Genomic DNA, 25,363 nt, shown 5'->3' on the forward strand with positions numbered 1-25,363 from the left:
GTTGGTTGATTGATTTGTTGAGACAGGGTCTGTCTACATAGCCCTGGCTGCCCTGGAAGACCAAGCTGGCCTCAATCCCATAGAGACCCGATTGCCACTGTCTCCCAAGTGCTGGGATTAAAGACATGCGCCACCACCCCCTGTTGCACTTACCAGGGACGGAAGAACCCTACTAAGACTACTTGAGTATAAGTCATGAGATGTTCCTGATGCCCTCACTGTGTGAATCTGGGTTATATCACCTTTTATGAGTCAAGTTTTAACTCAAGGACTTCTCTTCAACCTTGCTCACTGCTCAGGCAACTGGGGATAGGCAGGCAAGGATAGAAGTTTACTTCTAATCAGCCTGACTGAAGTGTAGGGAAAGACTTCCAGCAGCATGTCACACCTTTGATAGATCTTGAGTTTTAATCTAAAGGACAGTTTATAGGGGAGAAATTATATTCCATGCCTCGGGGAGATTTTATACTCTGTTCTTAACTTCTAATACCCTCCACATTGTCAGGCTGCCAATACTGAAGTTCAAGTTCACTTAGCTGAACAAACATACTCAAGGCAAAAGTCGTATCTGAGTTCCCAATTTCACTTCTACTTATTTATTTACTGACTTCTTGAAATTTTGTTGTTGTTCACACATACACACACACACACACACACACACACACACACACACACACACACACACGGTCTCACCACTGAACCTTGAGTGGCCTAGAACTCGCTATGTAGACCATTGATTATTTTGTTTTTAACAGAAAGGCTAATTTGCCCAAGGCAGCCCTTTACTTAAAAATGAATAAGCCTTGGGGCTAGAGAGATGGCTCAAAGGTTAAGAGCACTGACTGCTCTTCCAGAGGTCATGAGTTCAATTCCCAGCAACCACATGGTGGCTCACAACCATCCACAATGAGATCTGGTGCCCTCTTCTGGAGTGCAGACAGACATACATGGAGGCAGGATGTTGTATTCATAATAAGTAAATAAATCTTAAAAAAAAAAAAGAATAAGCCTTTGCTTATGAGAGGCACTGACTAGAGGAAGGAGCAAAAGATGGAGTCAGCTAGATCTTGGTTCATATCCTACTTTGATTATTTTTATTTGCTTTTCTCTTTCACCTTCAAATTCACAACCCTTCAACCATTCTAGTTTTTAAAATAGTAAGACTACTTAGCAGGGCATAGCAGTGCACACCTTTAATTCCAGCACTCAGGAGGCAGAGGCAGGCTGATCTCTGAGTCTGAGGTTAGTCTGATCTACAGAGCAAGTTCCAGGACAACCAGGACTACACAGAAAAACCTTGTCTCAGGAAGAAAAAAAAAAGACTTCTCATGGGCAACAGCCAAGACCTGAGTTTCATCCCCAGAGCCCACATGGTAGAAGGAGAAAACCAACTCCTTAGGTTTTCTCCTGACCTCCAAACATGTACTCTATACACACACACACACACACACACACACACACACACACACACACACACACACACGGATAGAGGGAGGGAGGGAGGAAGGAAGGAAGGAAGGAAGGGAAGGAGGGAAGGAAAGTTTAACAAAAAACCCACTTACATTTCAAGATTATTCTTTTGTTTTGTTTTGTTTTGTTTTTATGAGACAGGGTTTCTCTGTATTGTTTTGGAGGCTGTTGGACCAGCCCAGCCTCGAACTCGTAGAGATCCGACTGCCTCTGCCTCCCGAGTGCTGGGATTAAAGGCATGCGCCACCAACATCCAACCCCGGCTTCCTCCTCTTAAAACCTCTAAGTGCCCATGCCTGCAGGACATCAGCTTTAATGCCTCTTTCTTCCCCTCACCTCCAACAGCTTCTTTCCTGCATTCACCTTTGCTACAGCACTTTCAACACTCCTTTGAGTTATTGTTTAGTAACTTCTCTGATCCTTGAGACTTGCCTTGCCAACACCAGGGAGCTGTCAGATTTGGCTCTATATCCCTAAGGCCTCAGTAATTGTTCAAGGAAGTGAAAGTAAAGCATCACCCCTATCTTCATAACCTCTGACACAGTGCAAAGAGTTCATGAACTTTCTACTAAGTGAGCCTTTACACGGACGACTTCCCTTCTCATTCACACCACTGATACCTAGCTTTGTGTGTGGTGAGAACCTGTGTAGAAGAGTTAATGCAGCAGGCCTGAAGCTGCAACAAGGAAGCAGTTCTGCAGGAAGTCACAGAGATGAGGACCCATACAGATGGAATCTGGGACATGAACACCCAAAATGACTTGGTCCAGACTATCCAGCTTTACTGCTTTCCATGGAAGGATTTCCCAATAACTCTTCTCTCTGTGTAATAATCACACAATGTCACAAGGCTCGTTTCTTTTCAGCGCCAGGAATAGAATCCAGGACCTTGCTGGTCAGGCACTTTACCACTGCATGACATCCCCAGTCCTTGCAAGGCTTCTTTTTTAAAAAAATTTCCTGGGCGGTGATGGTGCACACCTTTAATCCCAGCACTTGGGAGGCAGAGGCAGGTGGATCTCTGAATTCGAGGCCAGCCTGGTCTACAGAGTGAGTTCCAGGATGGCCAAGGCTACAAACCCTGTTTCAATAAAACCAAAAACAAAGAAAAAAATATGTGTATAGATGTTCTGCTTGCATGTGTGTGTGTGCATGCATGATGTTCATTTCTAGTGTCTGCAAAGGCCAGAAGTAGACATGGTAACCCTTGGAACTGAAGTCACAGTTTGTGAGCTGCAATGCTGGCTAATTTTATGTCAACTTGACACAAGCTAGAGTTATTTGAGAGGAGGGAACCTCAATTGGGAAAATGCCTCCATAAGATCAGCTATAAGGCATTTTCTTGATTTATGGGGAGGGCCCAACTCATTGGGTTAGTGATCCTGGGTTCTGTAAGAAAGCAGGCTGAGCAAGCCATGTGGAGCAAGTCAGTAAGCAGCATTCCTCCATGACCTCTGTATCAGTTTCTACCTCCCAGATCCTGTCCTGTTTGAGTTCCTGTCCTGACTTCCTTCAGTGATGAGCAGCAATGCTGAAGTATAAGCTAAATAAACCCTTTCCTCCCCAACCTGCTTTTGGTCACAGTGTTTCATCATAGTAATAGTAACTCTAGCTAGGACATCAGTGCTGGGATTTTAAACTCAGTCCTCTATAAAAGCAGCCAGTGCTCTTAACCACTGAGCCTCCAGCCTCCTTGAATGAGTTTTTGTTTGGTTTGTTCTTTGTTTTTGTTTATTTTGGGGGGAGGTGTTTTTTATTTCGAGACAGGGTTTCTCTGTGCAGCCCTGGCTATCCTGGAACTCCCTCTGTAGACCTCAAACTCAAGAGATCCACCTGCCTCTGCTTCCCAAGTGCTGGGATTAAAGGTGTGCACCCCCACAGCTGGCTCTTGTATGGCTTTTTGACACAAAGGTTTCCTCTCAAGTGTTATCTCCTCGGAGCTGTTCCTTGACTGCTGAAGCTACAGCAGTCCTAGTGAATTAAAAACTTCTTCAGGTTCTTCCTTCTAAGCTCACATCCCACCACCAGTTCCAAGAGGCAAAGAGGCACAAAGTCATCCTCAGCTACAGAGCCAGTACAAGGCCAGCCTGGGTAAAAGAAGGGGAACGTCCTTGTAATTTCACATCTGTCCCACTATAATCCACATAGCAGATGCTGAGAACCCCCAACACACAAACACACAAAGTGCTGGGATACAAACATAAGCCCTTGCTGCATGGTAGTCAAGTACTCTACCAGCAAGCCCCTGAGTAATTTTCAAAATACAGATCCGAGGGAGTTATCCTTCTGCTCAAATTTAATAGTTCCCATTGCTCTCACAATGAAATCCAAGCTCCTTTCCATGGCAACAAGACTTTACATGACCTACATCTTTAAACCCTCCAACCCCCTCTCCCTCTTTTCCTTACAACACCCTACACATACTAATGTCCTTTCTGTTCCCCCAAAACCCTCTAAGCCCCAGGCCTGTCTTTAAGTCCATGCATTTGTCAGACTGTGATATCTCTGGGCTTCTTTTTCCCCCCAGGTTGGACTGCTTTGTCTATCTCTGTGCATGATGAGGGGGATCAATCCCATGGTCTTCGAAAGCATTCAAAGAACACATTCTTCCTCTGAACTATAAACCCAATCCTACTCCATGCCTCCTGTATAATTTTATCCTTCCAATTTCTCTGGGCTCAAACATCATTTCCTCCATGAAGCCTTCCCTGACTGCTTTATTTAAAAATGCCCCTACCATTTCTGCACACTGTATTGTCTCCATAGCACTTATCCAGTGTTTTACTTTGTAAGCTGTATCCTGTCCACTCACCTCAACCTGCATACCACCTTTATATTACCTGTTTCCACCAAGTACCAAGTACATGGCCTCTTTGTGCCTGAACCAATCAAATGACCAATTTTGCCTCTTTATGAGTATTTTTGTTTTGTGATTATGAACAGTTTAGAGTTTCTGAATTTTATTGTTAAATATTTCAAGCCATTAACCAAACACTGAAAATTATTACAAACATTGCCATCCATAACTACTATCCATTGACATTCTGTTCTATTTGTGGTTTAAATGGAAATAAAACAGACACTGGTACAGTTGTAATTACTTAAGTACATCTTCAACTCAACCAAACACTGCCAAATTAATTTTTACCAATTAATACTCACACTATATTAAAAATGACTCACTGAAGACTTGCAAAACAACAACAAAAAGTATCTCATTTAGCCCAGAATGATATCTCAGTGAGCAAAGAAGTTTTCAGCCAAGCCTGACTGCGTATGTTCAGGCCCCTGAACCCAAATGATAGAAGGAGAGAGCTGACTGTGCAAGTTGTCCTCTGATCTCCACACATACACTGTGTCTCAAACTTACACACACACACACACACACACACACACACACAAATGCAATTTTTCCTCTTAATTTGTGACAAGGTCTCACTATGTAGCCCTGGCTAACCTGGAACTTGCTATGTGCGCCAGGCTGATCTCAAACTCACAGACAGGCACCTGCTTCTGCTTCCCAAATTCTGGGACTAAAGGAGGGTGCCACCACAGCCATTCCCTCCCCCCAAAAAACATTTAATGTCTCTCTCCCAAACAACCACAGCATCAGCTGATAATGTCAGGCACTTTCTGTATTTCCCAATTTCATGTGAAAAATACCATCCTGTCATATAGCGCCTGGTTATTATTGAAGTTAGGCTTCATTTCAGGATTCCTGGCCATTCTTGGACCTGCTTTTATTATCTGCTCCTTTTTCTGCTAGAGAACACATCTGTTTTCTTACTCTGCTCTTTAGGCAAGATACTAATCATTTGCGAGGGTATTTTCAGCAAGTATCTTCTTACTCACCAAGCTTTTCCTTCAGGGTTTACATTTTTTATTTCTTAAGATGCTCCTCTGTGTCTAATACTACGTCTCCCTGGTTCTCTTCAGCAGCTGCATGCACTTTATGCAGTCAGTTCATTAACCCACTTAAAGATGATTTTTGTGAATGACACAGATAGGAATTGTATCTGTTCCCCATTTGGATTAATAGTTCTCCTAATCCAATTTTCTGAATGGTTCATTCTTTCCCAAGTAATGTGTAAAGTCATCTTGGCCGTATAATGAGGTTTCATATGTGAACTGGTCTGCTAATAGATGACATTCTGCTTTGCTGCTCTGTGTGTCTGTCTAAGATTATCACAGTCATATAACCCCACCTGCTTGGGTGACACAAATCACTTCTTTTTTCTTTTTTAGTTTTTAAATTTTCAAGACAGGGTTTTTCTGTGTAACACCTCTGGCTGTCCTGGAACCTGATTTGTAAACCAGGCTGGCCTTGAACTCACAGAGATCCACCTGCCTCTGCCTCCAAAGTGCTGGGATTAAAGGTGGCGCCACCATGGCCCAGTTTACAAATCACTTTTTTTTTTTGGTGGGGGGTCCCAAGACAGGGTTTCTCTGTGTCTTTGGAGGCTTCCTGGAACTCGCTTTTGTAGACCAGGCTGGTCTAGAACTCACAGAGATCCTTCGGCTTCTGCCTCCCGAGTGCTAGGATTAAAGGCTTACCACCGCTCGGCTACAGATCACTTTTTTTTTTTTTTTTTTTTGGTTTTTCGAGACAAGGTTTCTCTGTGGCTTTGGAGGCTGCCCTGGAACTAGCTTTTGTAGACCAGACTGGCCTCGAACTCACAGGGATCAGCCGGCCTCTGCCTCCCGAGTGCTGGGATTAAAGGCGTGCGCCACCAACGCCCGGCTACAGATCACTTTTAAACCCAATTCAAACATCAAAAGGGATCTCCCTGTGAATTAGATATTACTCACATTTATGCAAATGAAGAGAATGAGGCTAGTAAATGGAAGAAAAGGGGCCCAATCTCACACTTTCAATGACTTCTCTATCAGGAAATGACAAAAATGGTGTCTTTCAAACCGAGCTGTGCATTCTGTCCAAATACAACTGAAACCTTACTAAATGAACACATGCTTTTAGCAACTATGGTGGCTGAAACAGACCTGCCCATTAATACTGCCCTTTAATGGAAGCACTATTCTGAAGTCACCACTCCCCTACTACCTCTTTGCCGTCACTCGCCTTGCACAATGTCACTGTGAAGTTGTTTCTGTTCACAATTCCCATACACAAAAGAAGTGGGTTCTAAACAGAGCAGTAGTGGCAAAGACAGGCAGATCTCGGTGAGTTCAAGGCCAGCCTGGTCTGCAGAGTGAGTTCCAGGACAGTCAGGGCTGTTACACAGAGAAACCTTGTCTTGAAAACCAATCAGTGAGTTCTCATCAGTCACTAACTCTGCAACTCCAAACACTGATAGGACAACTGGACTGTGTACTGTGTCCTAGGAGGGAAAGGGGCAGAACTGATCACTTCCAACACACACACTAGTATGCAGTTTTCAACCTTTTGAAATTCACTCATCAGCTGTATGACATGCTATAAGAGGCAAAGAGGTATTAGCTGTCCAAGAGCCCAGAACCTACCTTAAAGAACCAGCAAGAATGGGTATCTTTAGATGGCTTGTACTGAGCAAATGAATTGCTTCATCTTGAGCCAAACCCTGAGCTAGAGCTCATTTCAATACAGCCTCAGTAGATGATTTAATCAAGAAAACAGACAGAAGCAGCTCTTGACAGTCACTAAATCACAGCTAGACCAAGCTATTCTCTTATTGAACATTACTATCTCACAGAATAACAACTTCTGAAAGGAAAAGTCTGAAATCTTAACAAAGTGATGCAAAGCACCATGCATAATTCTGTATAAACACAAAAACCTGGTCACACTGCCACCAAAAACAAAAACAAAAAACAAACACTGTCCTCTGTTGGCCAAAGTGAATGATATTTCTCAAAAGTTTACCTCTTGTGCTGGTCTCTCCTCACTGTTTTCTGTTTGTTTTCAGATCTGCCTGTTTACCCACAACACGTAGGCTACAGTGTCCATTCGCATTCCCAAACACCGATGCTGGAACCCTATAATCAGTTTAACCCTTCTTAATAGACACTATCATCCCCGGATCCAAAGAAGGTAGTTACAATGAACTTGGCTTTAGCTACAGGCGGGCTCTCAGGAAAGTTTTCCCAATAACAAGTAGAGAGCAAGCCATCATCTTATTTCTGGAAGTCATCTCCAATCCAATGAAAGAGAGGCAAAGAATCCCTTTAATGTCAGGGGCCTGTTTCAACACCAACCCCCAACATGACCAACAGACATATCATGAACAGACCTTTTTGGTTTTGGGTAATATGCTTCCTTGTAGACAGAATACCCTGGGAAAGTTGCATGTGCCCTGGGAAAATGGAGCTTGTCTGACTCATCTCCATAAATCTGTAGTATCTTACACACAGTATTGACATGCTGTTTTAAAAAATAATTAATTAGTGCCTCAGAATAGCAGATGTGAAGTCCTAGAAAGATAAAACCTCCATGTAGGATGAGAGACTTATTCTTCCCAAAATTTCTTTTTTTTAAAAAAAAGATTTATTTATTATGTATATAGTGTTCTGTCTACATGTATCCCTGCAGGCCAGAAGAGAGCACCAGATCTCATTACAGATGGTTGTGAACCACCATGTGGTTGCTAGGAATTGTGATCCTCTGGAAGAGCAGACAGTGCTCTTAACCACTGAGCCATCTCTCCAGCCCTTCCCAAAATTTCTTAAAAAGGACTTTGCTCTCCAAAAGGAAATTTTACCTTTTCCTCCACAGTCACAGATTTCACTGTTAACATATTTCAACATATCTCTGGACATAGTGGCACACACCTTTGATCCCAGCACTCAAGAGGCAGAGACTGGGGAATCTGAGTTCAAGACCATCCTGGTCTACATGAGTTCCAGGTCAGCCAGAGCTACGTAGCAAGACTGTCTCCAAACTATTAAAAATTAATTTTTTTCCATTTTAGCAAAGATTCCTGTAGCAGAGTAAGAGAAAAATAGCACAGAAAGTTATTCATCCCATTATAGAAAACCATAGTTCAGGTTGGCTTAACACATTAAATGGCATGCCATGTAATGTTACTGATTACTCAGACATTCTGGCCAGTATTACTTTCATCGTTCACAAGGGAAAACAATTTACATTCCAGAAGCAAAGATTAGACTCAACTGGACACCCAGTACCTAGACTCCGAAAGAAAATATACCAGCTGGATTGATGAATCCAGACAACTGTCTAATTCTGAGAAGAGGCAGTCAGTGGAACGAAGGACGTTAGAATACACTGGATGTCAAGGAGTCTAGAGAGTAAGGATGACTGTAGAAAGAACATTCCAGACCCAAACCACTAGCTCCATGAAAACCAGGATACTGGATGATCTGGTTAGAGACAGGGAACCTCCCAGGGATTTGATTTGCTCACATTAATAGGCAAATGAGATGAGAATTATGCTTAATGTAACAAGATCATTTCTTTACACAACTCGGCAAAGCTGAGCTCACAGCCTTAGAGAGAGGATGGAAATCATTTCCTTGGGGGGTGTAGACTTCCATCACTGAACGGTTGGGGGTTGCCCCCCCCCCAGCTCAGCGGCGGGCCTTGAGAACGTCAATGGGCTGCCCTGGATGGACCTCAGAGGCCAGTGCTGACGTCCAGTCACGGCCAGCAGGCCACTGTCACGCCGCACCTCAGACCCACAGAGCTCATCCTATGTCTCAGAGGTCCACAGACAACCCACAAGACAACCGGCGGCCATGTCTCCAGGACCTGGCTGCGGCTCCCCAGGGCGCCTGCCAGAAACAAAGGGGAAGCCGGGGGCCACGCGCGGAACCCCCGACGGCACCTGCAGCCCTGGGGGTGGCCGGGCACCCAACTCGCGGCTCCCACTGGCGCACTGCAGGAGCGCATACAACCAAGACCGGTGGCGGGTACCAGGGACCGCGATCCCGCGCGCAGCCCGCAGCCTGGCCTTTACCTGCACGTCACTCAGCTCCACGCGCAGATACAGCTCACGGTGACGCTGAGCCCAGTAGACGTGCGGCGTCAGCACCTGAGTCTCCATGGCCCACGCAGTCAGAGGAGCTGGGAGGCTCGGCTTGCTGCGCCTCGTTACTTCGGCCTGTGAGCCGCTGGAGCTGGCCGAACGCAGGCCGCAAACCTCCACGCTCAGCCGCCCGCAGCTTGGCTGCCTCGAGATGCCCCACGCTCGCGACCCGCGCTTGCGCAGTGAAGGGGAGGCGGAGCGAGCCGGGGGTGCGGGCGCGGGGCGGGGCGAAGGCGGGTGGTGCGAGGGGCCGTGCCACGTGATTCGCAGCGGGTGCTGCCGTCTAGGGATCTGAGGCTTCCCGGCATTTCGCTTATCGCCTATGGCGCTTCAGGGAGGGTCCTTGCACAAGAGAGTGAAAGTGAGAGGCTCTAATCTATAAATGAAAGGGCGGATCGGCGTGGGAAGAGGCTTGTGTGCAGGGAACCCTTCCAAGTTATTACAGGTGGAGTTTAATGAAAGAGCGCACTCCCTCTCTGAGTCTCAAAGCTACACACAGACAGTACAGGCCCCTAGGTCTTAATAAAACACCTGTCAGCAATACTTGATGTGTTGTTCTCTGTGCTCTCCAGTACGCTGGCCACTAATCACAGGCTGCTGTTAAACGCTCAGAATGTGGCTAGCAAGACTAAGGAACTGATTTTTATTTACTAGTTAATATAGATGTTTATAACGAATGGCTATTCTGTCTGTTGGGCAGTGAACAGGAAACCTGGGACCAGACTTGGTGTCGCACACCTCTACTTACAACACTTTTGAGTCAGAAGTAGGTGAATCTTTGTACCTAGAGCTACATAGTAAGACTATCTGGCAGAAAAAAGAAAAAGAAAAAAGCCTGAACTAAAAACACCAATGGTTTTTCGAGATAGGGTTTCTCTGTGGCTTTGGAGGCTGTCCTGGAACTAGCTCTTGTAGTCCAGGCTGGTCTCGAACTCACAGTGATCCACCTGCCTCTGCCTCCCGAGTGCTGGGAACCAATGGATATCTTGAATGTCTCATCTGCATCCAAAATCTTCAACAAGAACATAATGGAAAATATTTCCCCCCCACCTCGTGTGTGTGTGTGTGTGTGTGTGTGTGTGTGTGTGTGTGTTCGAGTGCACATGTGTAGGCTGGAGGACAACCCAAGGTGACATTTCTCAGGAACGTCCATGTTGTCTTTGTTTTCAGGCAGGGTCTCTTATAACCCAAACTCTCTTCTGAACTCTATAGAGGTTGCTGCTTCTGTTCCTCCTGTCTGCAGGGTAGGATGCACATTTTTGAGACAGGGTCTCTTATTGGTCCAGGGTTTGCCAAGTAGGCTAGACTGACTCATCAGCTAGTAGGCTCTTTTAGATGCTGAGGATTAAGTTCAGGTCCCAGTGCTTATGTGGCAAGCATTTTACCTGTTGAACTGTCATCTCCTCAGCCTTCCATCTGCTGTCACAGAAATGCTGCTTTCCCAGCTGAGCTGCGTTCCCAGGAAGCACTTAGCTCAGTGGGTGCATAACATGAAACATACAGAAGTTAATATGCAAATGTGCTGCACTCATAAAGGTCGGAGGTCAGAACAGAACCATGATCAGATATGTGAGTGATGCTCTTGAGAGCCCACGTGTGGAGGTGAGGAGGGGCTTCGAGAATCAGCAACATGGGCAGGCAGTGGGAGCGCAAGGGGGCACAGGTGCCCAAGTGGAGCCATCTGGGCAATGAAGGAGAGAGGCAGAAAAGTACAAAGATTAGATTAGGAAACTCTGTTTGCTTCATAGAAGTACTTAGGTTGCATCCCACAGACATACAGGAGCCAAGAAAGTTTATTAAACTAGAGGGTCATAAAATACATGCCCAGAAAGGCAACCTCTCTGTGCCAAGGAATTGGTAGTTGGCAAACCAGCTGGCAGTTGATTCAATCTGCCAGGTAGAAGATAAGGACAACAGTAACCCTGTGAGCCTTGAACTTTAAAATTAAGGTATTGGAGCTGGTCGGTGGGGGTGCATGTCTTTAATCCCTGCACTCGTGTGTGTGTGTGTGTGTGTGTGTGTGTGTGTGTGTGTGTGTGTGTGTGTGTGTGTAGCCTAGCCTGGCTGTCATGGAACTACATCTGTAGAAGACCAGGCTGGCCTCCGACTCAGAGATCCACTTCTTGAGAGCATGGAAATTACTAGATCACAAGGTAACTGGTTAGCAGTGAACAGGAAACCTGGGACCAGACTTGGTGTCGCACACCTCTACTCACAACACTTTTGAGTCAGAAGCTCTTTCAAAACTGATGAGCAGTTTTACAGAATTTCAATAAGTTTACATTTACTGGCAATGTTTGGAAATCCCACTGCTACATTTTTTTTGTATTTTCAATAAGTTCGGGAATTTTGGTAATCCTTATAGTCTAGCATATTTGAAAACTGAGACTTATTTGCTGGCCTTTTCCTATAAGGTGAAAGTTACTGAAACATGAAATGCCTTTTTTACAGAAACAAACGATGTTTTATTTGTCATTTGTTACAGTAAAGTCAGGTAGTTTTATAGTATTTGTCTAGCAATTTAAATATACACATTTGGGGATTACACACTTCAATATGAGGCTTAAAATATGAAAACACCAGAAGAAAGCAAAGAAGAGAAGCTTCATAATATTTGTTAAGAAAACGGTTTAGTTTATGAATCTCAAAAAAAAAAAGCACACACTAAAGAGACTTAACAGGCTTCTGCCAAAAAGATAATGAAGTTAAAAGATGACCTATAGAACCTGAATAACATTCACAAACATCCATGAAATGCATTTTGTTTTGGCTATTTTGTAAGCTAGGATGGGTGGAAGGCACAGAGTCATCCTGGGTTGGTCACCACTGATGTACTATATGGAATTTCTGTGTCCATTAGATAAGACCCTTGGATTTATTGCTCTTCAATTTTTCTCCTATTCCCCCTCCTCCTCCTCCCCTCCTCATCCTCCTCCTCTTCCTCCTCCTCTCTGTCTTCTTATCATCATCATCTTCCTCCCTCCTATATCTCCATCTACATCTCAGCAGTGCTGAGGCTCAATTCCAAGGACCCATGTGCACATGAGACAGGCACTCTGCTGTAACCCCATACCCTGCAGTATACTCATCTGTTTCTGTGGGGTTTTGTTTTGGTTTGGTTTGGTTTGGTTTTTGGTTTTGTTTTGTTTTGTTTTGTTTTTTGCAAAGAAGCACAGCTATTATGGATCCATCTCTCCAGAGAATTCAATAGAGACAGATAGACAGAGCTTAGTAGAGAGGATTGTAGCTTGGTTGGTAGAGGCTTTGCCTAACATGCACAAAGCCCTGCATTTGACCCCTAGCACCACATAAATCAGGGATTGGTGAACATTTGTAATGTTGGCAGTTGGGATGTTCCAAAGTTCAAAGTCATCCTTGGTTAAATACTCAGTTCAAGGCCATCCTGAGCAAAGAAACAAAAGAGAAAAAAAGGAAACGGAAACAGAGGAGAGAGTATCATCCCCCAGTAGCTCTAAAGTGCAAGGAGGTGAGGTAGGGTGAGGGGATATGAAACCCGTGCCAAGCTGAGGAGGGGAAGGGGCTAAAGGTTTTGTGATAATGTCAGTCAAATGAAAAAGAAACAAGACCTCTAGACACGGTCTTTCCAACCCTGTTTGGCCCAGGGCCAAGTTTCCCTTCTCAGAGATCAATCATTACCACTGCAGGAAGGCTATGCCAGGACCTAATCCTAGTTTCCTGCTGTTGGCAAGAGATCCTGACTGGTCTTGATGTTTACCTTTTTTACAGTCTCATCTGGTGCTTAAAGGACTTTAAGAAAGGAAGCTGGTGAAGATGGAGATGTGGCTCAGTAGAGCACCTGCCCGGCATACACAGAGCCCTTGGTTGGTTCCCCAGAACCATATAACCCAGGCAGGCCTAGTGACCCCTCATGTAATCCTAGCACTAGGGAGGTGGAGGCAGGAGGATCAAGAGTTCAATGTCACATTTGGAATTTTTTTATTTTTTTTGAGACAGGGTTTCCCTGTATTGTTTTGGAGTCTGTCCTGGAATTTGCTCTGTAGACCAGGCTAGCCTTGAACTCACAGAGATTGCCTCTGCCTCTGCCTCTGCCTCTGCCTCTGCCTCTGCCTCTGCCTCTGCCTCTGCCTCTGCCTCTCTCTCTGCCTCTCTCTGGCTCTCTGGCTCTGGCTCTGGCTCTGGCTCTGGCTCTGGCTCTGGCTCTGCCTCTGCCTCTCTCTCTGCCTCTCTGCCTCTCTCTGGCTCTCTGCCTCTGCCTCTGCCTCCCAAGTGCTGGGATTAAAGGCGTGTGCCACCAACGCCTGGATACATTGGGAATTTGAGACTAGCCTGGGATGCATGAGACAATGTCTGAAGCAAAAAAGAAGAGTCTGAGGGAGCTGCTGAATTCAGTCATTTGGGGCCTCACCTATGCATAAACCATCTAGTCAATTATCCATAAACAAAATCATGTTTGTCTGTCTAAATCACCAAGGGAGAGAAACTGACTGGATTAACCCAGGTATCTAGTGGGGAACAATCAGATCATATAATACAACCTCCCAACAGTGCCAAAAGCGTGAGTACTGCAACCAGTCTTTACCAGAAAGATCAGTTTATCAATTAGAGTTCAAAGGAAATCATAGTGCTGACCCCCCCTGAGCTAAGGGCCTCTGTCCATACCAGCCTTGCATGTGGGGTGTGACCTTTTCCTCATATTCTCTCCTTCCCACCTGGTAATTCTGGTTCTCTTAGCTGCTTATGTGATTGTCAAACAGAGACAGTTAGCAAATATTTGTGCATAAATAGTTTAGCAGTAATAGGAGTAAAATACAGAGTATAATGCATGTATCTGTTTGCATATCTTAAAACATTACTGTATATACATGAAGTAATATACATGAAAGTAATCAGTTTGGGGTGAGAAGGAAACTGAATGCCTGGTGGACTAGGACAGGAGAAAACATTTCACCATATATCTACATACACATACCTATATTAACATGTACACACACCAACCGAGGGCTTTGGAAAGATTGCATGTAGGCCTATTGGCATGCCTCTCAATTCCTAAGGTTTTATATTGCATTGTCCTTGGTCTAGGAAAAGATCAGTATAGTATGTGTGTGTTCATGTGACTGTATGCAGCATGTGTGTGTTTAGTGTGCATGTACATGTGTATGTATGCATGTGAAAGCCAGAGATAGACATCTGGCTCTTCCTCAATTGCTCTCCACCAAATTAATTAATTAACAGTTAATTAATTTTGAGACAGAATCTCCCAGTGAACCTGAAACTTGCTGACTCAGTTAGCCTGTCTGGAAAGGGAGCCAAGGGATCCTCCTACCTCTGTCTCCCCAGTGCTGGGACTGCATGCATGTGCTGCCAAAATTTGGCTTTTTTTATGTAGGTACTTGGGATCAAACTTGGGTCACCAGGCTTGCATGACAACTACTTTACCAACTAACTTAACTCCACTGCTCCTAAGATCATTGCACCTTGTTGGTTAATGAGAGTTCTACCTGAAAACTGCCAATAAGTGGCTTTGTAACTTTAAGCAGATCACTTTCCTTCTCTGGGAAATAAAGAAGTAACTATCAAGGCTAGAGATATGGTTTGATGGCAGTATGAAACCTCTCATTCAATCCCCAGAAACAAAATAAAACAAAACAGAAAAAAAGAAGTAGAATAATCTCCTAAATCATTTCCAATTCCTTGATTCTGTGAGTTTGGGTTTTAGATAGATGATAAATCAATAGACACTAATCAGATTAATAGATGATAAATAGACAGCTCAATAGGTAGATGATAGACAGTAGGTAGGTAGGCAGATAATAGATGAATGATAGAAGATAAGTAGATAGTTAGATTATATATGCATATATATATAATAGAAGATAGAATGTGTATATACACACATGTACAAGATCCAGAAGGATCTTCCAAGGAGGATGGTTCAGGCTCCAGGACTGGCTTTGTGATTTCCATCTTCTCAGAGGAAAGGTTTTTACTGTATCACTCATATCACTTTCATTAATAAATCAGAAGACACATGGAATGCCTATTATGCACAAGCACTTCTAATTCTCTCAGTGTATTATTCACTTGGTGATGTCCATCTGAGCAGTGTTACTGTTCTCATTTTACAATTGAGGGAGAGAAAACCGAGAAAGGGTTGACATCACTGTTATTGGGAGAAGAGCATGGATGTGAAGCCAGGTCTACCTCACTACAGGAGTCTGGTTCCTTAATCTTGGACACTGGTAGAGGCCCAGAATGAAAGGTTGTTAAAGTCTAGACTATAGACCTAATACATCAAACAGGCACAGGCTCCAGGATGTAGCCTAGATCCCACAGGAAGAGCTCTCGATTCTGACCACTCACACTTTCCCTCTAGGTGGTGGTTTGCTTCAGACTGCACAGGGATGGACCTGTACCAGTCCTGTTGTGCTATCTTTAAAGATTTTTTAAAAGATTTACTTATTTTTATGTGTGAGTTTATCTGCATGTATATATATGCACTCTGTGAGTCCCTGGTGCGCATGGAGGCCAGAAGAGGGCATCAGAGCCCCTGGAACTAGAGTCACAGTAGCCATTGTAATCCAACACAGGTCCTCTGCAAAAGCATTAAATGTTCATAACTGCTGAGCCATCCCTCCAGCACCCGTTCCCTGCCATGCTCTCATTCATGCTTCATGTTCTAGGTAACTTGTCTTTTCCTACTCAGTGCCAAGATTTCAGCATAAAGCCAGCTAAGCTCTGTCAACACACATAAAAAGACTTGGCAAGGCCTGAATGGCTTGGCCAGTAGACAAACAATGAGGTACTTTTAGACTTGGCCTCTCACTCACATGTTCAGATGAAGGGTGCACAAAGGTGTCAGGCATCTTCTCAGGTTCTGATTTGTTTTGAGTTTTTTGTTTTGTTTTTGTTGTTTTGAAACAGGGTTTCTCTGTGTAGCCCTGGCTGTCCTGTAACTCAGTTTGTAGAGCAGGCCAGCTTCACCTAGATCCATCTACCTCTGCCTCCTGAGTGCTTCAACTAAAGGTGTGGGAAGTTTTGGTTAGGCCCTTTGTTCTGTAGCAGTGTGGATGCAGGTGATGTCGCCAAGATGTTTTATTAAAAGATAATGACCTACAATTTTCATTAGAATTTGAGCACCCTGCTGTGGGGAGAGGAAGAGGAGCTTGAGACAGGGCCTGACTCTGCAGCAGGCTTTTCTGGGCCAGCACTCACTGTATAAACCAGGCTGGCCTCCTCCTCACTGCAGCCTCATATTCACAGCAGTCTTCCTGTCTCGTTTCCCAATTGTTGAGCTACAGGTGCAAGCCACCACACCCTGCTACTAAGCACACATTCTGCCACTGAGCTGCATTCCTAGGCTAGGGAGGGTTTGCTTGTTCCTGTTAATCATGGTATAAAAGAGAGAAAATGAACTGAAAACTAAAAACTCTGAGTTTACCTTTCTCACACTGTCACCCACATAGGTCTTGTCTCAAGTTTCTTAGTATTGGGATTGCCAGGCTGTACTACCAGGCCTGTATTCTAATTCACTATAAAAGTCAGGAAATTTGTCCTTTTTCCTCCCTTTTTGCAGGTTCAGGATTAAGAATAGTGCACATATTAGCCGGGTGTTGGTGGCGCACGCCTTTAATCCCAGCACTCAGGAGGCAGAGGCAGGCGGATCTCTGTGAGTTCGAGGCCAGCCTGGTCTACAAAGTGAGTTCCAGGACAGCCTCCAAAGCCACAGAGAAACCCTGTCTCGAAAAACCAAAAAAAAAAAAAAAAAAAAAAAAAGAATAGTGCACATATTAGAGAATCCATGAGTGTAAAGGAAGTACAAGCTCACAGTATTCTGATAATGAATTGGGTGTGTGTTTAAACTCTTAAAACCTGTCCTGAGGCCAGAAATTTCCTAAGGGATACTTAGAGAAAACCACTTTCCTTTCTTTCAGGGAGCTCAACATAAAAAGACTTGAGTGGAGACTCATTTAACCTTACAGTGGGTCAGTACACACTGTGCAATGGGACATGGTGCCTGTGGGTCATTAGCGCCATTATAGTAATCCCAATGACACACGACTCCACACACAATAGTAACAGAAACGGGGGTGGAGTGGGGGTGGTAGTTTAGCTTCTCCTCCCATCTGGTCTCCCCCTACTCCTTTCCCTACACTGCTTTCCCTCCTTTCCCTTAACTAACGTATAGTGTAGATTAGGAAAGAATTATGGGTCAAGGAATCCCCTCTGACTATAACAGTTACCCTTGGGCCTTATTTCTCCATTTCTAATGTATCAGTGTCATAGACATTGCTCTCTTTCATTGCAACTAAGTGACATGTTTTACCTATTTTACAGGGTGGACCCTGACCAAACAAACAAACACAAAAAAGACTGGATGGCCTATTGAAGATCTTTTACATTAAAGACAAATTTCTCTATCCAAATTCAGGGTTTTTTCCATCATTACTGTGTAATGCTAATGTCTCCAAAGCCATAGCCTCTCTGTCTTTGAGAGAGGGAGGGAGGGAGGGAGGGACGGACGGACGGACAGACAGAAAGAAAGAAAGCATGCTATATAATATGCTATGTAGAGGCTGGATGACAACCCGAAGGAGCCGGTTTTCTCCTTCTGAAATCTTATGGGTTCCAGAGACGGAAATCAGGTCTCCAGAGTTGGTAGCAAGTGCCTGTACCTGCTCAGCCATCTCTTCAGCCCGTAAACGGGGAGTTTTTCTGCTGTGAGTAGATAATATAGATATATTGACTGTGTGGTGGGGTGAATGTTGGTTGATTCCTCTTAGGATTTTCAGAAAGTACCTGCGTACACCTTTTCTGGGTTTTCCCTCCAGTCAGTCATGGCGCGCCTCCTCCCAGCGCTCGGTGGCGCTGTTGGGCCCCATCACGCGCAGTGGCGAGAGTTATCCTTCTTGGTCCGGCCGCTAGCCTTCCCCCGTCGGAGGGCGGGGCTCCAGGAACCGGAAGTGCCGAGGCCTCTGCCGCCGTCTCGGTCGCCGCTGCCTTTAAGCCCCTTCGTCCGCCGCCTGGGTGCCGCCGGTGCCGCCGCCCGGGAAGCTGCTGTGGCCCGGACGGGAGCGGAGGCGGCACGGCATGAAGCGGCGTAGGCCCGCTCCATAGCGCGTCGGGACGGTCCGGGCGGGCCCGGGGGAAGGTGCAGTATCCGCCCGCTCTCCCTCCTCTGCGCCCGCGAGGCCGCGGTGCTCTGGCCGGCCGCCCTCGGGCCGCTTCCGTGGGGGCAGAGCGGGTGGCTGGGCCCCGCTGGCCGGAAGAGGAAGCGCACTCGGATTGCGAGGCTGCCAACGTTCGCTAGGCGCCCCTGAACGCTGGCTGCTGCCCGCTCGGACTCGCACGTCCGTTATCTTGATAGAGCCTGGCTCGGGTTGGGATGCCGGGGACGGTCCGGGCTTACGGAGGAGGAAACGGAAGTCTGCAAAGGCGAAGGGGTTCGCCTGAGGTCCGCCAGTGGCGGATGGGATTTTCCTTCGGACTCGCTGCTTTTCCCCAGCCTGTGTTCCTTCCTCCCTCCTGCTTCACTCTAGATCCATTCCTCCGCGCTCACTGTCTCGCTGCCATTCTGTTCCACCCATCCATTCGCACCAGGGTCCTGCCCTTCCTGTCTAGCCTGGGTGTTCCTACTGTCCTTCCTCGCCACATCCCTTACCACTCCTCTCCTCCTTCCTCGTTTATAGCTTTCAAGCTCTTTGCCTTTGATAAACTTTGTCAGTTGTAGATGCCAAAGTGAAATGGCTAGGCTCCAGTGAGGTGTGCAGAGCTTGGACGTCTAATTGGCCCTTACCGTAAAACTGTGGGATCTCATCTCGTAGATCACACCCCAAGAATCACAAGCTCTTTTTAGCCCAACATACCATTCTCGGAGTGAGGATCTTTGCTCCTTGAGATGGTGTCTTGAATCTTAGCCTGTTGCTGCTGTCTTAACATTTTTTTTACCCTCCTGTTGCCACGTAGCTTTTCTCAGTTTTGTATCACCTATGTGGAATACGGAGCTTGAGTCTAAACTAAGATGTAATCACACACAATTTTTTTCTAAACCAGATTGTCAACCGGCTTAGTGATTATTTTTCCAGAAATGCTACCCATCTCACGTATTCTCAGTAATGTGGCCAGAAAAGAAGGCAAAAATGGAATGCACTTAAAATGAATAGGACATTCTTTACCTATTCTAGCTGGGTATGGTGGTGCATATCTGTAACCCCAGCATTGGGGCGGCTGAGCAAGAGGATCTTGAGTTCAAGGCCACCCTTGGCTACAGAGTGATACCCTGTCTCTAAACAAACAAATGAACACAATTTAGATGATTAAATTCTGGTTCCCTTTATGCCTATAATGCACATTTTTGGTTGTATTGAATTCTCTCACCAACTCAACATCATGTAAAAGGAACATAGGCACATAGAAAATAAATTATGTCTTGTGTTGTGTGTGCTCGCGGCTCTACACGCACATGTCTTAGGGATCATGTGGAAATTAGGAGAAAACTTTTGAGAGTCAGTTCTCCCAAACTACACTTTGTTGCAGCATACTCCAGACAAACTGACCCTCCATCTTCGGCCAGTCCTACCTATGCCTCCCTTTCCGCATGAGGGATGTCGGTTTTACAGGTGGACCAACCCTTTTCTGGCTTTCAGGGGATCCTCAGGCTTCTGCCTCACATGCTTTTATCTTTTCTTCCCCTTGTTTTTCAAGACAGGGTTTCTCTGTGTAGCTTTGGAGCCTGTCCTGGCACTTACTCTGTAGGCCAGGCTGGCCTTGAACTCACATAGATCTGCCTGTTTCTGCCTCCCAAGCTGGGAGTAAAGGCATTCGCCACCACCGCCTAGTGCTTTTATCTTTTAAACCAATTCCCTAGCCCTAGAAATAAATTGCATCTGCCACTTTCAAAGTTTCGCAATTGGCATCTCATCTATTTTATTTTCAATTTGTCAACTTTATTTTCAATTGTGTGTATGTGTGACTGTATGTACATATAAGTGCAGTTCCTATAGACAATAGAGGTATTGGATTCTCCCTTAGAACTGGTCTTAGAGGTGATTGGGAGCAGCCAGAAGTAGGTGCAGGGAACCGAACTTGGGGCCTCTCCAATAGCATTACTTGCTTATGACCGCTGAACCATCTCCAGCCCACTTTTGCAATTTTTCAAGCCCTTCTATAATTTTTCTCTTTAATGTGTCTTGGCCTCAAGATTTTCATTGTTGTTAGGACTTAAAGCTTCAATTTGAGCCATACATTTCTGGAAAAAGTAATTTTAGGGCTGGAATTATTAGCAAAGGTCTATAGTTACAGCACTCAGAAGGCTGAAGAAGGAGTACTAAGAATTCAAGACCTGCCTGGGATTTGTTAAGTTGGAGATCCAAAAATAATTCAGTCATTACATGTTACGCTAAAAAGAAGTTTATCAGTTAAATATCATTTTGGGATTTTATGCTTATTTTTTGGCCATGTATGGTCCATTTTAATGATCAACAATCTCTTATCTGGTAAGCAGGATTGGATGGTGAGAAAAGGGAAGATTCCTGTGAGAAGAGATCAGGATGAACGGAGAGATCTGGGCTTAAAGTTGGGCCAGGTGAAAATGGTCTCTTTGAAAATAGAGATCTGAGCGGATGAGAATACAATCAGGTACGCATAGGGAAAATCCGTAGGTGAGGAGGTTGGTAGGGCAGTGAGCTATATTTATTGCGCTGGCAAAATGGACAAGGACCCTGTTTGAAAGAATTCAGGACACATATTTTGAGAATGTATTTGCATATAGAATCTCTGGAAATTAGTTGCACATTTATGCAAATTGCACAATATTTGTTGTAGAAAGGGCAGAATAAATATTTACTCTGAACAGACTGGCAGAATGTCATTTGAACGATACAGTGTATGTGTGTGTGGAGACAAATAGCATAGTCTATTCAGAAATTCCTGGTTTTTAAGTAGAAACTGGTGTAAGTTTTTACAAAGAAGGAGTCTAAAGTTGTTAATGACTCCAACTGGGCAGTAAGACTCTGGAAGTCTACTGAGCTGCTCTCTTCTGTTCCTTGGTCTTGTACTTGCAAGGAATGAAGTGGAAATGGGATTTCACACATAAGAGGACCAAGTCACATTAGTATAGATTCTTTCAATTTTAGTTTATCGCTCCATCAGAAAACTAGGTCCTTTGACATACTTGATTGAAAATACACCTCCACTAGCTTTCAGGTAGGCCAGCAGCCACTACTTTCACATACTGCCACTTGATAACTCTTCATCCCAGTTGATCTAAAAGCTCAATTCACTACCAGATTTTAGTCAGTGGAACCTTGGATACTCAGTGATGAGTGTTAGAACTATACCTGATGTAACAGTATTTGGACTACTCTACTTTGTCATTGTTCTATTTGAAGGGACAGTATCATGCACTGTAACAAGGAAAATGATGCAATGTCCCCTGTGCACAATTCAACACCTTTGCATACCAGAAATGCAAGTTAGGTGGACTGACAGCTCACACCTTCTAGTATCTTGCTAGATGCAGACAACTTCTGCATGAATTGATGTCAACCTACAAAGCTTAGCTTTAAAAGAAAGACATTAAATACACAGCTATATATTGATTGTTGGAAGGAGTTAATGATTATATGAAATGTGGCTATATACATAGTTTGTTTTCTTTAGTGGAACTGGGATTGAACCCACCACTGAGCTTCATCTCTACATGGTTTTATGATAGCATTTTTTTTTTTGTGGTGGTTATACTTTGTTCATGTTAGTTTAAATATCAGAAAGATCAAGGGAGAAAGTGTATCTTCTGGATTTGTAAAATAAGTACAATCAGTTCTCAAAGCTATTAAATATGGTATTGAACTGGTAATTGGGTTCACTTATAAAATTCTGATGTGAATACCATATGCTTTCTTTATTAACTACTTCAAGTAATTAAAGCCACTTAAAGATATTATATTTTTCTTTTTTGAATGATATAGACCTTCATAATCAGGAAGACTAATCATGTAATCATCAGTAAAACACTAAGTACTACAAGGACAGGAGCACAAAGTTCAGAATGTATCAAGTTGTGTTTAGTTGTTTGTGGAATCCTTGCCTGTAAAAGAAAACAATGTATTTTCTTAGGTTACTGCCCTAGTTAAAAGTTCATTGTTTGTAACAATGTTGTTATTATACTAATTTGTTACATTTTAGAAACATGATCCGAATTTGTTAGAAGTGTTTTATTTACCTTCCTTGGCACATAGCTTCTGTATTGACATGCTCTGGAGTAGAATGTAGTAGCCAACTGGCACATGGCCTGTTTCCTCCTAGTGTGGGAAAGGAAAAGGAATTTTGGCAAGAGATACCCAAGGAGAACCTTTTATAAAAAGTTCCCTGAAGGGATTTATAGCCACTTTGAAATTGACATGACCTCAATTTAAAAAAAAAAATTTTTTTTGGAACTGAGCACAGAAGTGGGGGTGGAGGATACCACTATTGCTTTTCATATTAGGTCTCAGAGCAGCTGTGTCGAACGGCTTGCTTGCTTGCTTGTTTGTTTGTTTATTTATTTATTTATTTATTTGGTTTTTTGACCCTATCATTGTGATAATAAAATAGAAGACAGCCCTCTGAAGGACTTCTTGTGGCTTGTTTTTCCAGGAAAATGCAACATGGCAGCAGCAATGGAAACAGAACAGCTGGGTGTTGAGATATTTGAAACTGCAGAGTGTGAGGAAGGAACTATTGAATCACAGGATCGACCTAAACTGGAGCCGTTTTACGTCGAACGATATTCTTGGAGTCAGCTAAAAAAGCTGCTTGCTGATACCAGAAAATATCATGGCTACATGATGGCTAAGGCACCGCATGACTTTATGTTTGTAAAGAGGACAGATCCAGATGGCCCTCACTCAGACAGGGTCTACTATCTTGGTGAGTATGAAGTTACACTTTCCGAGAAGGAATTTCCTCGAGTCAGGACTAACTGTAATTCAGACTATTTCAGTAGTAAGCAAATATGTGGCTCATTTCCTTTAAAGGAAAAAAATCACTTTTAATTTGAAGAACTTCTGTTCGGTGGCTATATTAATTTTGACTTATCTCATTAACTATATTTTTACTTGCAGGCAGCAGGTAATTGACCATGATCTTTTTGACAAAGTCAAAGTTAAGCAGTGAATTGATTCTCCCTAGTTTGAAATGCCTTTCCTTGAGAATGGTCAAATGAGGACAAACTGTAAACCTTTCCCATCCTTTTTTTGTTTTGTTTTTTGTTTTGTTTTGAGACAGGGTTTCTCTGTATTATTTTGGAGCCTGTCCTGGAACTCGCTCAGTAGACCAGGCTTGGTCTCGAACTCACAGAGATCCACCTGCCTCTGCCTCCTGAGTTCTGGGATTAAAGGCATGCGCCACCATCACCTGGAGAGTATGTTCCCATCCTTAACTGCTGCATATTTCCTTGTTTTAAACCAAGCTTGGTCTCTTCTTCCTTAGTTCGTTTATTCCATGCTTAAGATCTGTCTGAATTAAATATATATATATATTAGTCTACTAATTTAGTGTTTCCTTTTTTGTGCTGGAGTTTGAACCCAAGGCCATTTGCATGTTAAGAACACATTACACCACTGAGTTACACCATAACCTCCTTGAACATTTGCCCTCCCCCCAGCTTTTGCCTCCTGTGTGTTGTGATTACAGATGTGTGTCATTATGTCCAGCTCCTAATTTTCTTTCTTTTTAAAATGTTTATTAAATTTATTTGTGTGTGTGTGTGTACAGGGCTAATAATCTATAACCATAGTTTTTGTAAGATCTCTAACTCACTGTGTAAGAGATGCTGGCCTTGAACTCCTGACCCTCCTTTCTCCGCCTTCCACATACTGAAATTGCAGTGAAACATCACCTCATCAGTTGTGGTACTTTTGTTATTGTTTTGTCAGGGTTTACTGTGCAGTCTCACGGTCAGGCTTTGAACTAAAGAGGTCTGCCTGTTTCTGACTCCCCCTCCCAAGTGCTGGGATTAAAGGCATGTGCCACCACACCAGCCCAGTTATGGTTCTTTTGTTTTTGTTTTTTGTTGTTGTTGTTGTTTTGTTTTGCTTTTTGCTTTTCTCTGTTCAACAGTCATAGGTGTCCTAAAACTCACTCTGTAGACCAGGTTGGCCTTAAACTTACAGATATCCACCTGCCTCTGCCTCCCAAGTACTGGGATTAAAGGTGTGGACTACCACCGCCCAGCTAGTATACACTTTTATTTGAAACTCCAAAGGCATTGTTACAATAATAGATCTTTATAATGAAGAAAAACTGGAATTAAGTTGAACTTTTTTGTTTCTAGGTACAATTTAGATAGTTAAGAAAATAAAACTAAGAAAGAAGAAAATTTCTAATTTAAAATCACACTGAAATCTCATCTGTTATTTACCAAAACTAACAAAATAAAAAATGAGTTTCTTAACTCTTATGCTGTCTTACATGCTTTAATAAGTTTTGTCTTTACATGAACTAGGATCTGAATATCAAGGCTGGAGAGATGACTCAATTATCTGAGTTAAGTAAGGTTAGGAGTACTTGCTGCTCTTCTGTAGAACCCAGGTTCAGTTCATAGCACCCACATCATCAGGTGCCTCATGCCCTTCTGTAACTCAGCTCCAGGGATCACATTGAGCATCTAAACACATGTGGTATACATTTGTGCACGAGTGTATGTGTACATGCTCTTACACAAAATCTTTTTGTTTGTTTTGCTTTCTGTTTTTTCGAGACAGGGTTTCTCTGTATAACAATCTAGAACTCACTCTGTAGACCAGGCTGGCCTCGAACTCACTGAGATTTGCCTGCCTCTGTCTCTTGAGTGCTGGGATCAAAGGCATGCACCATCAATGTCTGTTATTTTTATGTTTACCTCTTGCTTAGTTTTTTTTTTTTGTCCATCTGCTCAAACTGGACTCTAACTC

The 25,363-nt window shown here is 43.9% G+C and overlaps 2 protein-coding genes across 5 annotated transcripts in view; one reads left to right on the forward strand and one right to left on the reverse strand.

Moving 5' to 3' along the window:
- Hacd3 (3-hydroxyacyl-CoA dehydratase 3) overlaps positions 1–9,631 on the reverse strand; it is a 34,441-nt gene extending 24,810 nt beyond the window's left edge. Inside the window, exon 1 of the mRNA XM_005075547.4 lies at positions 9,384–9,631. Coding sequence (XP_005075604.1) covers positions 9,384–9,470 — 87 coding nt within the window. The 5' untranslated portion in view covers positions 9,471–9,631. The remainder of the gene's footprint in view (positions 1–9,383) is intronic.
- Positions 9,632–18,388: 8,757 nt separating this feature from the next.
- The window catches only part of Dpp8 (dipeptidyl peptidase 8), a 46,039-nt gene continuing 39,064 nt past the window's right edge, over positions 18,389–25,363 (forward strand). Inside the window, exons 1-3 of one of the 4 annotated variants that reach the window (XM_040739449.1) lie at positions 18,389–18,582; positions 20,935–21,068; positions 23,067–23,339. In XM_040739449.1, coding sequence (XP_040595383.1) covers positions 21,053–21,068; positions 23,067–23,339 — 289 coding nt within the window. In that variant the 5' untranslated portion in view covers positions 18,389–18,582; positions 20,935–21,052. Of the gene's footprint in view, positions 18,583–18,605; positions 18,886–20,934; positions 21,069–23,066; positions 23,340–25,363 lie in introns of those variants that run through there. The other 3 variants (XM_040739446.1, XM_040739447.1, XM_040739448.1) reach the window with 3 other exon arrangements.

This window comes from Mesocricetus auratus, unplaced genomic scaffold (genome assembly GCF_017639785.1).
Source record: "Mesocricetus auratus isolate SY011 unplaced genomic scaffold, BCM_Maur_2.0 Super-Scaffold_100691, whole genome shotgun sequence".
Classification (NCBI taxonomy): Eukaryota; Metazoa; Chordata; class Mammalia; order Rodentia; family Cricetidae; genus Mesocricetus; species Mesocricetus auratus.